Raw genomic sequence first — 18956 nt, forward strand, 5'->3', positions numbered from 1 at the left:
AAAGAAAGAAAGAAAGAAAGAAAGAAAGAAAGAAAGAAAGAAAGAAAAAGAGGAAAAAAAAAAGTCCAAACCGCACCAACCGCTCTTGACGCGTCTTTAAAGAAGTACGGCGAGCCGAGGGACAGCTCTCCTCCCCACTCGCTGGCGCGCAGCGGGGACACGGGCAGCGCGGCGGCAAGGTGCGCTCTGTGTGCAGGAGGTGCGCGCTGCCCCGGCCGCGCCGAGCGGGCTTCGGAGGAGCGGGGACGCGGCCGGGGATGCTCGCAGGAAGGGCCGCGCTCCGCTCGCAACTTTCCGCACGTCCCCGGGGATGCGGTCGGGCGCCGCTTCCCCTTTTTCCCACCGCACCGCGACGCTCAACCCGACCCTTCCCCGCCCTCTCCGGAAAGCCTCCTCGTGGGCGCGGGGAGCGTTTGGGAGCGGACGAGGGGCGAGGAACGGGGTCGGGGCGGCAGCGCCCGCGGGAGCCAAAGTTCTCCCCCAGCCCCGAGGGGTCCCGCATCCCCGCCCTACCTCTCGGCCTTGGTGAACTTGCGGAAGGCCTGGCGGAGGTCGTGGAAGGAGCGGTAGGTCTGCGGCTCGGCCGAGATGCCCTGCGCCCGCGTGGTGCGAGGCCCGATGTGCGGGCTGGGGGCCGGCAGCACTGAGTGGCATTTGTGCAGGCGGCGGCGGAGCTCCTGAATCTCTTCGTCCTTCTCGCCCAGGCGCCGCTCCAGCTCTCTGATGCGCTCTTCCTTGAGCAGCAGCAGCTTGGTGAAGTCCCCTTCCAGCTCGCTCATGTTGGGGCCGCGCCGCTCGCATGGAGGGGGCACGGGGGCGGCTCTGCCCGCCCCGCTCACGGCCGCCGGCCCCGCATCGCCCGGCACCGGGCGGGGAGCGGCAGGGAGAAGAGGAGGGAGAAGAAGGGGGGCTCGGAAAAAAGCGGAGAAAAAGGGAAAAAGCTTTTTGTGCCACTCCGCGAGACTGGGATCCTGGAAATAGCAACAATTACCATGTGATCGCGGGGTGACGCAGCTCCTTGTAACTGGAGCCGAAGACTTGGGATTCAAACAAGAACACTTCATAAATATTAAATCGCCGCCCGCTAATGAGCCACGTGGAGCCCCGGCACCGCCCTCCCGGCACCCCCTCGACTCCTCCCGGGTACCCGGCACCGCGCCCGCAGCCCTTCCCCTCGGCACCCCGGTCCCCCCTCTGCACCTCGGCCACCCCCATCCCACCCCCGACCCCACAGCGTCCCCCGATCACCGCTGGGGTATCTCCATCCCTCCCCGAGATCGGCACGCATCCTTCCCCTCGGCCCCCATTTCCCTCCGGGTACCCCCAGCCCACCCCTCGCGGGCACCCACGTCCCTCACTGACGGACACCCCGCGTCCCACCGGGGCTCCCCGTGTCCCACCCCACTCCGCAGGGAGCGGAGCCCATCATGGAGCGCAGGGCCGCGGCTGCGGGCAGCCTGGGAGCGCGGGGGGAGCGGCTGCGCACGACAAGCCTGAGGTCAGCGGGGAAGGCAATTAGCGGCCTCCCTGTTAATGAGCTGGGGCGGGGAGCTGTTTCCCCACGTTTGGGTTTGTTCCCGCAGCCTCCAGGCTCGGTATATGCCCGCCCCGGGGCCGCAGTGGCTCCTGGGCTCCATCCACAGCCCGGAGCATCCTTGGGTCGGGCCGGGGGGTTGAGTCGCCGGGTTTGGGGGGAATGAAAGGGACAGGAAAAGTTGAGCGCGTTCGGCTCATCGGAAGGCAGCGAGCGCCATCTGGTGCCGAGAACCGCCGTGCTGCGCGGGGCAGGCGGACCAACGGACGGACCGACCGACCGACAGAGCAAACTTTCTCCCACTGTTGCAGGAGGAGGGTGTTTAGGAGAGCAGGAGCACCTCAAGGAACTTGGCAAAATTACCTGCTGACGAGGAACGGGGGAGGTGCGCTCTATCTTCAACAAGACATCGAAGTTACATTGCTCTGCTGTCAGCCAGAGCTTGCCAGGGTTATGCTGTAAGCACTGCTTGGTGTGCGGTTCCAGGGCTGCCTACACAACTGGCCTCACACAGAAAGCAGGAACCTGATAAATGCTGGAATAATCATGGTGCAAAGAGAGGCCATAAGGCAGTTTTAATCAGAGATGGAGATAGATGCAAATGTTGTAGGAAAGGTCCTATTTTTATTTACTCGTGGATGCAGAAGACACACAGCATGCTAAGAATTAAGTAAGAATATTTACTGCCAATTATGGCAATGGCTAAGGCCTTGCCATTGCCACCACAGGCTGACAGGCTCACCTCTGCAGTGCTGGTCCCAAAGCAGCATTGCTTCAGTTAAAGAAGGACAGAGCAGCAAAGCAGGTCTCTCTGTGATCTTAGTTTCAGTTGTAGCACATGGTCAGTACCACTATCCCAGCCAGCTCTGGCTGCTTTGGAGCTGCAGAAGAGGAAGGACATAGTGATCTACTTTGGACTATAAGGACTATACATACATACATCTAGATTTAGATATTTGCAGATGATATCAAGAGCAGAGGTTGAATTGAATCCATCAGCAATGAGTCTCTGTAGCACTCCATCCCTCCCCGCCACCCAACACTGCCCCACCCCAGCCCCTGCCAGGAAGCAGCCGGGCACCTGGCCACTCCTGTGCTACCCACAGACAGACAGCCTCCAAAAAGCACCGAGATAGCTCACAGCATGAGCCAAAGGCCAAGCCTGCTTGGCTTCAGCCCTCCAACCTTCCCAGCAAAGCCCAGGTGGGGGCCAGGGATGCTGTGGGGGTGCGGGGCTGGAAATGCAGTACTGGAGCCTAATGCCATAGAAGAGTTTGGGTTCGTGCTACCCCGCATCCTCAGCTCCTTGCTGCAGGCAGCAGCACAGCCCCTTGGCAGCAGCTATCAGCACACAAGCAATGTGAGTACATCAGCTATCGAACAGGAAGGATCAGCTCCTTCATTTGTTATGCCAGGCCCTCTGACACGGTCAGATCACAGACATTACTCAGCCCACAGCTGTAATTTCCCCACCAGGGCTGTGCCAGCAGCCCTCGCTGAGCTCTGACAGGACACTGAGCTGCAGCCCGGATGCATGAGATTGATGCTTTTTATCCCCCCCCCCCCCCGCAGCCTCTGCTGGTTCCATGGCCCAGCTGCTTGAGGAGAAAGCAGTTTTTGCATTTCACCTACACAAAAAGGAAAATAATATACATAAAACAAACTAAATTTCATGATTATCTATTTCAGAAGTGAAAAAACTCTGCTGCATGTGTCCTGGCTGACGCTGCTCAGGCAGTTCCATAGAAGCATGGATGTTTCTTCTCCTGTTAAAGGCAAGCCATCACACTTCCATCAACGCTGCTGCTCCCAGGCAGCCTTGGGCCAGAGGAAGCCTCCCTGGTCATCAAAATGCAGGATTTGGGCCATAACATTTAATCTGCTCACAGTTGCGTTTTGCAGACATCCGTCATCCAAATTTACACACTCTGAGCACGTACACCTGCATTCCTGCGGGTTGTCCTATGCTGCCCCAGAAAGGGTTCCCTCCATCGAGCTATAGCTAAGGAGGCTGTACTCCTTGCTACACACAAGTGTCTGCAAAATTTTGCATGGGCAGAAGAAATGAATGAATCACAAAAGGCACAGAATTTTCTGAACTATATGTTTTTTCTCTTGTAAATGTATATTTTAAGACGCATAATAAAAAGTGAAAACAATGATAGAATTGATAACAAAAATCCCTTCACCTTGCAAGGAAGCATAGAGTCATAGAATGGCTTGGGTTGCAAGGAACCTTAAAGCCATCCATTTCCAACCCCTGCTGTGAGCTGGTTGCCCCCAGCAGACCAGGCTGCCCAGGGCCCCATCCAGGCCTTGAGCACCTCCAACAGCCCACAGAGCATTTCAGCTCCTCGTGGCCTTCACCTGGGCTGCTAGCAGATAAGTCAGAAACACCCCTGTTTCCTTGGGAGGCAGCACACGTGCAGGGAGTTACTCTATTAAAGAGAAAGACTTCAGGATCTGTAGGACTTCAAAACCAAGTATATACATTTTCCTACCTCAAGACTTCTCATAGTAGGAAAGTCTCTGCGATTACCATTCTTTAAGTATTATTTTTTTGGAAAGAGAAGCAAATGATCCTCTATAAAGCAAGCTGACATACAGAGCAGATACATTTCCCCAGAATGAGAAATAAGGAATTATTATTGGTATTACTACTGGCATTAATACTGTGAAATGGGGTCTGACACAAGGAAATATTTCAGACTAACAGTTACAGATGCCAGACTCATTCTTCAGAAAGAAAGAATCGTATTAAGAAGAATTAAGCTCTTGATAAAGCAGCTGCTCCAAGGTTGGTGATGGGAAATGACGAGTGACCTGATTCCAACTTCCTGTAATGCTTCACCGTGCTGAGAACTCACAGCATCCTTCGTGAGCTAACCAGAGGGGTTCCAGATGAGCCCTGAGCCATTTTACACCCTGCTTTATCAGAGAAGGGCTCTATGCTTCCCAGACAGTGCAGTTCTTATAGGAGAGGGACTCCCTGCTCTGACATGAGCTATTACGAACCCATTGCATAGTTTCTTAATAAGATAACTCAAGCAGCTACAGACACAAAACTCATGACTTCTGCTTAAAACATAATTGTAGATCCTTGTCCTCTCACTGCACAGTGATGCTCAAGTGGGGGGCAACCAGCCCATGGCAGGGGTTGGAACTGGACAGGCATTAAGGTGCCTTCCACAGCCTGTCGTTCCACAATTCTGTGGTCTCATCACTTAGACAAGTACGCCCATCACACAAGAGACAGGACAGACTGAAGGCTTTGGGATCTTTTCAGGGAAGTGGCTTCAGGCCCCCACCTCACAGTCACACAGCCTGGGGCTGGAGGCACTTCCAGACACACAGCACAGCTGCCGGCAGCCTCTACAAATATATTAAGCCACTCAAGGTCTATTTGGAGACCAACATGTCTCTGTAAAATGCTCAGCATCTCATCTGTGACAAATCTAAAAGGCTCCTTGCTGTCATTCTCAAGTGCCAAAATAAAAGCAGTGCGCTTAGCCCGACAACTGATGGTTATCTTGGGAAAATGACACCAGGCGAAGGGCTGCTCTTCTGAGCACCACTCCAAGTTTATATCCGGTTGGCTCCAAAAGCTGGCTGTGTTATGGCTGGGGCTGTCTGGGGGAATCTGCTTTCAGGCATAATCCATCTTTGCCTTTCTGAGCTCTGCTTAATCCACTGCCTTTGAGCGTAACGCTAGAGATGACAACTCCAGCACAAACAGCTAGGAAATCACTTGAGATGTCAAAAATGTCTCTCTAAGCTCAGGTCCATGGGGCTCCTCATCAATGAGGCCATTTGCAGCCCAACTGCAGGGCAGTGCTGTCATTAAATCCACTGTTGGTTATTATTATTCCTGTATTAATTAGTGCCCAACTTTTCCTAAAAACACAACGTGAATTTCAACCACCATGCCAAGAATATTTGACAAGATGAGGCTGGCTACTGCCCTGCCCTGATGATTAATTAAGCTTTTGTTGCTGTTGTTGTTTGTGGGGTTTTTGTTTGCTTGTTTGTTTAACTTTTCCATCTTTGTAGCAATATTTTTGGTGTTTGGGATTAACAGTTTATTTTCTTTCAGCAAAACCTGCACTCCCACAGAACACCCTGTAGCTTCCTATTCTTAATTTGGATTTCTGCAGCATTTTTAACAATGAAACTTCCCAATGGAGCCGTCAATATCAGCCTCAGCCTGTGAGTACTTAACACACTGAATCTTGCATATAGCATACAGTTGTCACAATCTGCCAGCATTGTCTGGTTTTCACTTCAAGCCCAAAGCTATACTCATGACTTTTTTTTTCCTTATACTGTCTGTTAAAGATGAAAACACAAATGCAACAAGAGGCACCTTTTGCTATGGGAGCATTTGCAGTACAGACCAGCTCAGCGCACTGAGCAAAACTAACAAAACCAGATGTGCTTAATATAAATTAATATTTTTCCTCTGGTGGGTTTGTTCTGCATTTGAGCATTTAACGCATCACCAGTTCCCCACGTCAGAGCCTTAGAACAGCTAGGTAAGCACATGGACAGCCTTGTTCATCAGAGAACAGTCAGTGCTGTTTTTTTAAAGGAAAAGGACAACAGAGATTTGCCGTTCGAAGTCACCATTTACCATCCAGAATCAAGAATCTGTTTTTTCATATATGAAGAAAACTGAGATGGTAGAACCCAGGGGGATGAAACCTCTTCATCCCACTCTCCAGCAAGATCAGGGCCCATTAAATATAACCTTGGATTTACAGAGCTGACTCCAAATTGACTTCAGTGCTTTAGCAGGATCATTCCTACTTGTAAATGGACTCTCCCCATGTTTTACTTTTATTGCATATACTTGTACTTACACCATAACAAGTTCTATCACATGTCTGTTTGAAATGCAAGAAGCCACAGATTGGGTGACCCTACACTGGAAGATGCATATGCAGAGTAACAACGGTTTAATGTGAAGCTTATAAAAAGGGCACTGCAAAAGTCTTTCTCCTGCTTGCCATAAAGGTGTATATTTGGCAGAAAGGATCAAAATGCAAGATTTTTGACGCAAGACACTACTGGTCACACAGCAAAGGCTGTTAGCATTACTGAGTGGTACTTGCAGGATTTTTAAGTTGATGCTTGCTGTATCTTTCTGTGGAAGATCTACATCACCTGTAGCACCACTGTTCTGCTGCCTCACACAGCTTCACGTTTTTCAGAAGTAGCTTACATACACCTGAGGTATTCTCAAAGTCTAAAAGCCTCTTGTTTTAGTTAAAAATCTAAGTGCATTTGCATAGGACATGCACTTAATGCCATCAGTCTTGCCAGCCCCTCACATTTTAATATGATTTAATCCCTGCAGAGTTTCAGCAGTGCTGCATAACTGGAAACAAACCATGATCTTTGCAGAGTTTTGTACTTACAGATGATTTGTGCTGTGTGACTTAAGCCCCACCTGGCTGCATCTGACCAACAGCTCTAAACTCTTCATCATAACTTTTTATTTGAGAGGAACGTGCTTGCAAGCATCCCATGTCCAAGCAGTGAGGTCCCATTCTTCTGCCAGGTGGCTGCCCTGGAATAAATATCAAGAGAAGTAACCACTGTTAAATATTATCTCCAGAAGGCTACTTGCTTTTTCTACTCTGAGCAGAATATACAGACTTTCCTATATAGAAGATAGAAGACTCACATATGACCTTTGGGTTCAGCTTCTTGCAAACACAGAAGCTCCAGCTAAAGGCAGAAGACAAAAAGGCTTGAGAACTGCTGACTGTGTCAGGCAGCAAGAAATTGGTCAAGTCACAGAATCCTGGGATGCCTGGTGGTTGAGCCATTCCGGAGCCCAGAGGTATTACACAGCTGATGGCAGGCAGGATTGCTGGTCTTTAGCTTTTTTACTCCCTCACAAGATAAAACCTTTCAGAAACATAACTCAGCCCAAGGCTAAGGGGAAAACATCCAGTCTAAATTCAATAAATTTATAGGCAGCTAAAAGTGGATCATTCCAGTAGAAAACAAATAGTAGCTTTACCTAGCACAGCCAGTTGTTATCCTCATATCTTGCAAGGCATTGCTGTGTGTATTTCCTGTTTCTATAACCAACAGTGACTCTTCTGGGGTCTGAAATCTGGCTGCATCATGGTAAGGGTGAAGCCTAATGGTAAATGCAGTATGGCCTGACAATTCATTGAGGGCCGACACAAACACAGTTTCAGTACTGACACACATAGGTGAAGTTACTGAATATCTTGAATATTTTTCCCATTTTATTATTTGGGACATTCCTGTAGAGCCACTTTTAGAAACCCTGGGGACCTTCTGCAATTTCAAGATAAACATTTTCTGTGCTCTGTTTTATATACCCACCCCATAGTCAACAGCATTAAAACTTCCATCTGACTTAAACCGAATGAGCCTGCTTATGTATAAAAAACAGTGCTATTTCTGGAATAGAATTACTTGTTGATTCCAGAAAAGGTAATAAAAAGGGAAAAGGGTTGTGGAGTGAGAGGAGTGCCAGACCCAAAGGGAAGTACATTCCCTGTGCAAGGCAGGCTGGCTCAGCACAGCTCAAAGTGCTTGCAGAAAAATAAGGCTGGGGAGGGGAAAAACAGAGGTGTAACCCCTGTGCTCCGATTGTCTTTCAGTGCCTGCAAGGAACCACTGCTCACTAAATTCTCATGACATTGGTACTCTAACAGAAGCACAATATATACACAGTATGTACTCACTGCTCTCTCATTTACATTGAAAAGATCTTCAGAAGTTGGCACAAGTGATATGAAAACAACATGATCACTCTTTAGGATGGTTACAGTTAGTGGATTAATAAAAGTGTTCATTGTGTCCCTCCCCTCCTGCTAAAATGTTATTTCATAGGGAAATGCAGATGTGTTACCAGCACTGCAGAAATCCAGGTCTGGTCATCCGCATACTAAGAGGAGCACAGCAGAAGATATTCACCCCTTCAAGGTGCCACTGTGGCAGTTCTCACCTGCAAGATGTAACAGTGAGGTTAAAAAATAAAATGAAAAAAAAAAAAAAAAAAAAAAAAAAAAAAAAAAAAATCAAACCCAATAGACAAAAACATAACTCCGAGGTCAACTTACATATCTGTTAGAAAAAAAAAAAAGTACCTGAGGGCAGAACTCACTCTTTGATGCTGAGGATATGATTACAGCGACGCCGCAGCATGTGAGCTCTGACTTCATGACTTTCTTCATCTCGAGTTTCATCACCTCCTTCCAAAGCAGAGGCCAGCCCATGACTCTTCCTGGACTGGTAGCGCTTCATTAACAGGGGCAGTGAGATCTTTCAGGGATACCTGGCTGGTGACAAGTGAATGCTGTGTCCCCACTCCAACAACAGTAAGATTTAGTGCTCAACGTGCAGGAAAACTACATTAGAAGATTAGACTGAGTCACCATTACATACTATGGGGACCTGCTTGATAAGCAAAAAGGAGGGGGGATGGGGAAAGGGAGGAATTATAATCAAACAATACTAAGTGCAACGTTTCATCTTAAAATAATTCCAGTAGCTGAGTCAACCCAAAGGAATTTCAGGTTTCTTCATTCCACAAGGGGAATTTAAAAATAAAAATAATAAAAAACACCTGAAGCACAGTGTTATTATGTATATTATTATATATATATTATATACATATTATTATATATGATATAATTATTCTAGCTGACCAAAAGTACATACTTTTTAGTTTGCTGGCTGAACAGAGTTTCCCACCCAGGTCTGTCCTCGAGCTGTAGCCTCAAGAGCAAAGCTTTGCAAGTAGAACAGCACTGGATTCTTTTCATGATGAGTAAAGCAGAAGAGCGGCAAGCATGCTGCTGGCTGCCTCAGCTCTGCACTAACACCTTATAAAAACCTACACGTCACCCAGAGTGCAGCAAATCCTAACACATTTTGGGACAGTCAGTAGAGTTGGCCACAGTCATACTTTAAATGCAGATTATTCCACTTGGAACCTCTCAAAAGGTTCCTGCTTCATCTACTTGTGAAAGGCTCGAGGATAGCCCACACATTCACACAGCTGGTCCAGGACACCCTCCTCCTTAAAGGAGCCCCATAGTCCCAATCACTGATGGAAACTAAGAGCCCTGGACTGTCTTGCTGGATGTCAGGAGAGTTCCAAGGCACATGCAGTGACTGAGACTCCACAACTGATTTCAGCAATCCAATTAATTATCTGTGCAGGAGAAACTAAGCATTTAATTAAAATTAAATTAAGCAATTAAGTAAGTAAGAGTGTACCCCTCCTCTGACAAGCAATTAAGCAATTACCTACAGCAAAGAGACAGTGGTAAGACAACCAAGGAATCTATTAGGGACAGGGCATTTTTACTTCCTGTGTATCTGGAATATTTTGGAGAGTTGAAGACTTGGTGCATCTCTCTTCTTCAAGGAAGAAATCCATTTCTTGTTCCCAGTCACCATTTTTCTTCAGTTCCATAAGGTTTCTTCTGTGAAATAGCTCTTGCAATATGGACACCTAGTCTTCAAATTAACATTCATTAATACAACTAGAAGTTAATTACTGCTGATGTTTTCTGATAATAAAAATAGTAGTTGCTGATGAGCAAGGCATCACCACATGCATTTTTTTTTTTACTTCCACCCACAAGCTGTTCAGAGCTCCTTGAGCAGTCCTGCAGGAAACACAAGTACCAACCATCACCACCACCAGCACCCTCTCCAAGACTTGTAGCACCTCTGTTCAAAGACATGATGTTGTGGCAGCAGAAAATCTCTGACAATGTTAGAGAAGAAACCAAACAACCTACAAAGCTGAGGTTTTGACTTACATGTCACCTTCACAAAACTGACTCGCATAGAATATATATATTCTATATGTAGAGAGAGAAAAGTTTGAGTTTACTTTGAGCAACAGATCTCCAGACATCACTTTGAAAGCTGTCGCTTTCAACTCATTGAAACTCATTGTTGAGCTATTGCTCAACAACTCTAAAACCGTGTTGTCCTCTGTATAATCAATGAATATATAGATGCTACAATTAAGAAACATATAGGAAAGTTAGGCTAAACAGTTCACCACACCAAAGAAGAATGGATGGAAAACTTACCCTTGTCCTGGGCTCGCTATAAGATTCCAAGAGGAGTAATCTCCAAAAGAGATCCTTCCCCACTGCTAGTCAGCTCTTAAATCGAGTTTAGGAGAGCTGCAGCCAGGCTCCAGCCCTTCTGGTCACACAGCTGAATTGCCTTTGCCTGTGTTCCCAGGGCTGACTCATTGCTCACCTCAGGTGGTCAATCAAAGGTTCAGGCTTTGATTCAGCAGTTCCCATACATCCTCCAATGAGAGGCCCACCCTACTTGGGGGGGAGGAAAGCTGGTGCTGCCCCACCCTGCTCATCCCCATCACTGGCCCAGCTTTCCCCTCTAATCTTTGCCTACCAATCCAATCAAAGTCTGCTGCCACTGCTGTCCCAAAATTTAGAAATAAATAAATAAATTTAAGTAGTCCACGTACAGGGTTTCAGAATGCATGGGGAACTTCGCATTACTCCTTGCCTAGCAGGGGGCTGTACCAAGCAAGTAGTAACAATAATAGTTTATTGCTGGGGGTGGAGCATGGCTAAATCTGCACCCTTGTGACATCCAGGACATCTGAGTCGCTCCATAGAGCAGCTGAATGAATCCCCATTTAAATCTGTTTCTTTGTAAACTGCCAAAAGTTTATAGTCCCAGGGAGAATATTTGTTTTGATTCAGAATTTACATGCCTTGCTCAGCTGCACAGAATCCAAACATTTTTTTCCCCAGACACACAAATTATTAATTAAAATATCTGAAACATGCCATTTCCAAGCAATACCCAGGACTATGTATTATCACAAAACTGTTATTTGTTACTGAGTACTGGAAAGACTTCAGTAATCTCCAGATGTGAAAAGTTATTTGACAAGTTCAGCTGCTTTCAAAAGGGACCAAAAAAAGCATCACACATCAATATTGCTAGCTTGCTTTGCCAGGAAGGGTATTTTGGCAACAGAAATCAGAAGGTAAATGAAGGCTGAAGAGTAACATCTCCTTTCTAGCTGTGTATTCAACTTCCATGATTCACAGCAACTTCACTTGCAGTGGACAGAATAGCTAAAAAACAAGAAATTGAATCTCAAATCTGGGATTGAGTCACGAATCTGGGACAGCATCCTTTGCTGGTGAGCATCCCTGCACTCCTTCAGCTACACAAAAGGGATGTTTTTGTAGTGACAGCTCCAGTAGAAAATCATCCTGGAGCTGCCCAATAGGCCACAATTTCCCTGGAAAAGTGACAGTTTGCCACAGCTGAAACTGTCTGAAAAGTCAGAACTTCAGAAGAGACTTCTTAGACTCAGCTCACAGCAAGAATGAGCAGAAGTGAAGGCTCCTAGGGGTAGGAAGAGGGAGTTACCAGGGACAGAGGTGTTTTAGGAACAGTGAGTTAAAAAGGCACTCTCTGCTAGGGAGAGGCAAAAATTTTGAGCTATGAATTCACATACACCTACTAGACCTTACTATGTTCACCATCATGAGATTTCCATTAAAAAATAACTACCCAAAACACTTCTTAAATTCCCACAGCTTTAAAATCCCCACATGCGTGGACAGATTCAGGAAAGCCAAGATGCAGATAGAACTTAATTCTGTGATGGATGTGAAAAACAAGAAAGGATTCTTTAGCTACATTAGGCAGAAGGGACAGGCAAAGGAGAGCGTACTTTGGGGGGCCCCCGGGGGGGGGGGGGGGGGGGGGTCTTCTTCATGGAGAAGGCTGACATACGTAACAAGGTCTTTGCCTCTGTCTTCATGGCCAGACTTCTCATAGCTCACATGTCCCTAAACTTCTAAGCGAGGAATTGGAGGAGCAAAATCCCACCCAGTATAAGAGTAGAGCAAATTCATGATCACCTGATGAGATGGAATGCGTACAAACCTATGGGAGCAGACGGCATATATCCTGAGGTTCCAAAGGGGCTGACTAATGCAGTTGCCACGCCACTTTTTATCATACTTGAAAAATGGTGTCTGTCAGATCAAGTTTCTGGTGACTGAAAAAAGGGAAACATCACTCCCATTTTTAAGAAAGGCAGAAAGGAAGACCTGGGGAACCACAGACTGCTGGGCCTCATGTCTGTGCCTGTGTCACGATGGCAGAAAAGCTGGACATGAGCCAGCAGCATGCTCCTGCAGCCCAGAAGGCCAACAATATCCTGGGCTACATCAAAAGAAAGATGACAAACAGGGAGAGGAAGGTGATCGTCCCCCTCTGCTCTGCCCCGTGAGGCTCCTGGAGTACTGTGTGCTATGGGTCGCAGACTTGGACAAAAAGGATGCAGAGCTGTAGAAGCAGGTCCATGAAGGTGATGAAAGGGCTGGAGCACCTCTCCCACAGAGAAAGTTTGAAGGAGTTGGGCTTGTTTAGCTTTCAGAAGAGAAAGCTCCAGGAAGACCTCATTATGACCTTCCAGTACTCAAAGTGAGCTTATAAGCAGGAGGCAGAGTCTACTTCTTACATGGTCAGGTAGTGACAGGACAAGGAGAAAAGGCTTTACACTGAAGGAGGGGACATTTAGGTTAAATGTTCAGAAGAAACTTTTTACTCACAGTGTTTTTACTCACCGAGACATCTTACCGAGAGCGTTGTGATGCCCCATCTCTGAAGGCATCCAAAGCCAGGCTGGATGAGGCCCTGGGCAGCCTCACGTACGGTTGGTCACCCCACCCATGGCAGGGGGGTTGGAAATAGATGATCTCTAAGGTCCCTTCCAACCTAAGCCATTCTATGATGGCTTTGTCTCACCTGCCCAAAGCAGCTCCTACCAATAAAGCCATGTTTCATGATCCCAGATAACCTAAGCCTCAGATAGCTTCAGTGGTCACAGCTCAGAAGTCATCAGAATAGAGTCTGGATCAGTGCTGTTAGGTTTTTTTTTTTTTGTTTTTTTTTGTTTTTTTTTTTTAAATTCAAAAGCAACAGCATTTATCTGGGCAAGAAAATATTTGAAGACTTAAACTTGGCCGCAGGTGAAAGAAGTTTGTTTAAAAACACCACTTCAAAATGAAGACATTTCCCATACATCATTAGGCAGGGGAGCTCCGGAGAGGATGCTGGCAACCCATCAGCTAGCAGAGCTCTTTTTAAACAGCAAAACAAACTGTGACACCCCGAAAGCTAACAAGGGCTCCAATTCATTTAAAGAAAAAAATAAAATAAGCTTCAAAGGAAAAAAAAAAAATCCTTACCCCTATGCTCTAGTGACACAGTCCTGCCTAAACTACTCAGATTAACCTATTTTTTCCATTCTTTTCTATTAAATATTTACCCTGCTAGTGGCTAGCAGTCACATACCCAAAAATAAACAGACCACCTCACCACACAGCCCCGCTCTGTTCAAACTTGGCGCATCACAGAAGAGCAGCCCAGCCACCCATCTGAGCCACCCGCCTGCTGCAACCCCAGCCCTGCGAAGTCACATTTCGACCAGGTGGAAGGTCCAGGCCTCATAGTTTGGACCTGAGTTGCTATTTGAATCCTCCCAGAGAAGAAACAAGCAATCTGTTTCCAACCTGAGGCCTACAGCTTCCTCATGACGGGGAGCATCACCGATCTTTCGTTGGTAACAGCAATAGAACCTGAAGGAACAGCATGGAGCTACACTGGGGGAGGGTCAGGCAGTGTATTAGGAGAAGGTTCTTTACCAGAGAGCGGTTGGGCACTGAACAGGCTCTCCAGAGCAGTGGGCAGGACCCCAAGCTTGCTGGGGTTCAAGAGGCATCTGGACAACATCGTCAGACATCTGGTCTGATTTTTGTGTGGTCCTGGGTGGTGCCAGCAGTTGGACTCGATGATCCTCATGGGTTCCTTCCAACTCAGGATACAGTATAATTCCATGACCTAGGCTCAGACGATGTCTCAGAGCCAATGGGCAAATCCCTTGCCACTCTGCATCTCCAGGAGCAAGAAAACCCAGGACAAAAACCAACCCACTGGGTAACAAATCACCTGATAAAGCACTGGGAGAAAGGAAAAAATAAATAGAAAGAAAATCTGACTGAGAAATGTCAAAGAAAAACTTACTACTTGGCCAACATCGATTCTGGCTCTCAGTACTCAGAAGCCAGCTGTCTAAGATACAGCTACCTGAGTCTCTGCTACTAAGATGTTTGCTTTTTAGGGGACTCCAAAATGTGTACCATATAAGCTGTGACATACAGCAAGGGACAGACAACACATTGCTGCTTTATTCTCATGGCTCCCTTTGCTTCAGCAAGAACTTGAATTCATTTTTTTCCTTGCCATTATCTAATACATACCCAAGTAAATCATTTTCCTCCTGCTATAGGGAAATAGCTGGGCCACACTCACTCCACCTGGCACAAGTCAGGAGTAAATGCTGTTTGACTGCTTTGTTCACCCAACACACCACAGTGCTTTGACTAGGGTGATTTCTTTCCTTTGTTCCTCTGTGAATTGCCAATTATTAAACTTACAAAATTCAAGTCAGGCTGTCAAAGTCCTACAGTTATGAACTCACTCTGGAATCATTTGCAATTGTTACGTGGCCATGGCATAAAGTTTTGTGCTTGTTGCCTGAACAATACCAAACACCCTTTTCTTCAGCGTCACATCGTCATAAAACAAGCTGCAATTTGGTTTGCCACAGAAAGGCTTTTCAGGGAAAAAAAAATATATATATTAAGTTTTAGAAAGGTACAAGTCACAGAAACATCACTCCCCTCTTGTAGCAAGCTTGGAAATACTCTGCATGCCTGCGTTCTCCAGTTTGGCACAGAAGTTACAGAATAGTCCCTGAAGCAATGCATAAGTGGGGAAAAAAAGCAGAAGCCACAGGGAAGAGCACAGCCTCCCAAACAACTTGCTCTTGCCTCCCAAGTGGCTGAAGACTAGAAAGCTCTGCTTAGAGGCAAAGTCAGGCTTACAACTGCCAGCATACTACTCAGAAAAATCTTATGTTTTCAACAGCCTCTCAATATGAGTCATCAAGCTTATAATACATTACTGTTTAAAAAATAATTATTTGTAATACGTAAATATATTTAAGTGCCATCAAGCCTCCTTTCTCCCTTCTCTCCTTCTTAGCCTCATGAAGTATTTTATGTCACTGTCTCTTCTCAGTGTCCTTTCATGCCAAGATCAATACTGCATTTCCTACCTTCTCTTTGTTTCATGTATAATCACACAGTTCACCACTTCCTCTCTCCAGAAAAGAAACCCGAAGTCATTGACCCCTTCTTCTTTCTGCCTGCCCATAAATACATAGGAAAATCCCATTCACCACCAGTTTCCCCTTATTAGGTACGATATAGGATGAACATTAATGCTACCAGCTACTCAGCACCTGGCTAATTCCTGCTGCTTTGCTCCCTGAGGGGACATATTCCATCACATGGGCTCACAGGAGGATCAGGAAACAGCTGCAATATTTATTGACCCAGATCTCCCACTACAACAAGCAGGAGACCATGGTGGTGACAAGGCTTCATTCAACAACATAATATTTTTTCCTTAGAAGTGGACCTTTCCTTAGGAATGTTCACAATCACGTGAATAATTTCATGCTTTCTATTCTCCACCCTGTGATACCACTACAAGGTGTATTTCTTCACTTTGATTACTAACACCTAGGAATGGCTGTTTGCATGGTTCTGGTTTCACTTCATCTGAGCTTTCGTCATAAGATAAAAAACCCAAAGAAATCAAGGAATGCTGAAGTAACACCTGTATTGGAGCCCAGGCACTGAGGTCCATGTGCTATTGAACAGCTTCATTTCAACTAAAGTGGTTCAGGATTACCTTTCTTGAACTGCTATAAAAAAAATAAAAATAAAAATAAAAAAAAATACTAGAAGTGGATTGCCTGCTGTAGGAAAAGCACATGCAGCTCTGGCACATAGAGCTCACAAAACTTTTTCAGGATGCCCTTCCTAAACAGGCAGACAAATAAATGTGCAAAACTCACCCTTCCCACATCATTTCTTGCAGGCACCAGAACAAAAACAGAAGCCTTTCTCTCCTGAACACAAATAAGCCACAAAAAGTGCTACAAAATAGCTGCATCTGGCCTTGGAGTCTGATTGATTGTTTCACGAGGTACAACTTCAGCAAGCAGAGCTTAAACTATGTATTTAATAGACTGAAATGTAAACAGTGAACCTTAAGAGTTATGGCACATGGAGTATTTAAACAAGACCTAACAACATCAGATTATTTACTGTTGGAGATTAGTACAGTAAATCCAATTATTATTTTTCACTAATGTTTTAGTTACTGTTAGAACTGTTACTATTAGAACACCATATTACTTCACGCAGAGAAAGGCAATAGCAGATACAGCTGCTTTAAAACAGCAAAGATCACAATCTTTATCTTCTTTATTTAAAGAAGGAATCACCGACCTTCTAAGAATCAGAGTTTACCAAGCACTCCAAAGATGATCTCCAAGTAAAGACACTGCCCTCACCTCTGCCAGCCCTTAAATGAGTCTGGGAGGGGGGAACCCTGGGTCCCTGATCACTCAGGTGAATTGCTTCTACCTGTGCTCCCAGGGCTGGCCTCACCCCTTCACCAGGTGCTCTATCAGTGGTTCAGACCATGACCTAGCAGTTCCCATATGCTTTGGAATGAATGTAAAGGTGAAATAAGCGCCAGTTGGGAAATCAAAGCTTAGAGAAAGCCATTTTCGTATCAAATTGTTTTATCATTGCCTTGTTCCAGAAGGAACAGGAAAAATAACCAAGAAGTGAGCCAATTTCAAAATGTACCTACTCCCTCATGATAGGGAAAGATTGACTCAGGTATTCATTTTTATTGTCAAAGCTCTTCTATTTTACTTGTGAAGGATGTATTCAGAAGCTTTTCTTTCTAATGAATATTTTATTTCCTCTTTTTTTTTTTTTTTAATTTAACATTATATAAACCTTAAAACGTATGCCTTTAAAGGTTTGCTTTCTTATCTTCCATCATAAGTTGAGAATCTTGCTTTATAAGAAAATCATTACTTTTTATTTATGGTATAGATATGTATATTATTAGATAAACTCATCTTTTTCTTAAACCACATGTGAATCATACTAATAGTATAAAAAAAATTACAAGAATAGAAGGGAAAAAGTCAGGAAGAATGCTGGGAAGTTTTCAGTGTAATTGAAGGTAGCTGAAAGTAACTTTCAATTAACTTGCCAAAAATTTGGGTCTAGTGACTTCTACTTCTTTTGAAGCATTATTTGCTATGAGGAAATACATGCCAGTAGGTACAGAAGGAAAGCATGCTTTTAAAAATGAAGAGATGAAAACATCTTCCTAATCGATGTCACCACCAGTTCCTGTATTGGAAATCGCTCTTTTTTGCAATAGCTTTTTGACATGGATTTTGGAAACTGATGCTGAGCAGGCAAATTAGGAATGAGGGTGTTTCATCAGCTCAATAGCACATACTAACCTGCAGTCACATACAGGTCTCTACTTCTGCATTATGATTACTCTCTCTAGCACTGCACCATGAAGCTAGCAGGTGGTTACAAAGCATTATTTTGCTTTTTACTTTTTCATGCCTGTCACTCACACAGCAAAACCCATGGGAATGAAGGAGTTGCAGTAAGGCAGCAGGGTTACACACCTCATTATGAGACATCAGACTTGCAAGCAGAAGAATAGAGGAACCCTTACAGACCAGCACAGTGTGTCAATTTTTAATCAAAATCCAAACGTTAGCCCTACACAAACACAGCTCATATCATAATACCATACATCAAATGAGTACTCATGACCACGGCTTTATCTTGAGGCCACACACAAAGCTTTTATAATTTATTCTATTTTCTTTGGCAGCAGAGCAACCTGACACCCTCTTGGCACAAGGCAAAGTGCTCCTGGTTGGCAAATCACTACTTCATCGCTATGGCATGATTAAACCTGAAAAATCTCAGCCAAAAACTGGGAAAAGCAGCAGTTTGAGAAGATGGGGACTCCCCAGCAAGAGGAACTGGGACAAAGAAACTCCAGTGCCCAAGGAAAGACCAAAGATAAATTCCCTACTACAAAACCTGAGTGAGTGGAAACCAACAAGTGACTCCCTGATAGGTCCTGGGTAGAGCACACTGCTCCTTCTGAAATCAAAGATGTTTTCAATGGCTTCATTATTACGCTAACAAGAAGCTTTTGATCCCAACCACAGCCAGCAAGATTCATCAGTGGAGATTTGCATGTGCTCTTGCTGGGCATCCCAGGAAACTTCTTGAAGCACTTTCATAGGAAGCTGAAGATTGGGCTTAATTTAGGATTTTCACGGCAGCAAATAATTAACACCAAGGGATGATGTTTGCTCAAGTGTCATTTTTCTTGAGCTGGAAGTGCTTTTACTTAATTCCACCTGGCAAGCTGTGGG

General features: G+C 45.4%; 1 protein-coding gene across 1 annotated transcript in view; it reads right to left on the reverse strand.

The window, feature by feature from the left end:
- The window catches only part of PRKG1 (protein kinase cGMP-dependent 1), a 393753-nt gene extending 392953 nt beyond the window's left edge, over positions 1 to 800 (reverse strand). The window contains exon 1 of the mRNA XM_042818630.1: positions 514 to 800. Within this exon, the coding sequence (XP_042674564.1) occupies positions 514 to 779 (266 nt within the window). The 5' untranslated portion in view covers positions 780 to 800. The remainder of the gene's footprint in view (positions 1 to 513) is intronic.
- Between the last annotated feature and the right edge of the window lie 18156 nt (positions 801 to 18956).

This window comes from Centrocercus urophasianus, unplaced genomic scaffold (assembly GCF_019232065.1).
Source record: "Centrocercus urophasianus isolate 14NV4802_14NV808 unplaced genomic scaffold, USGS_Curo_1.0 seq_17, whole genome shotgun sequence".
NCBI lineage: Eukaryota > Metazoa > Chordata > Aves > Galliformes > Phasianidae > Centrocercus > Centrocercus urophasianus.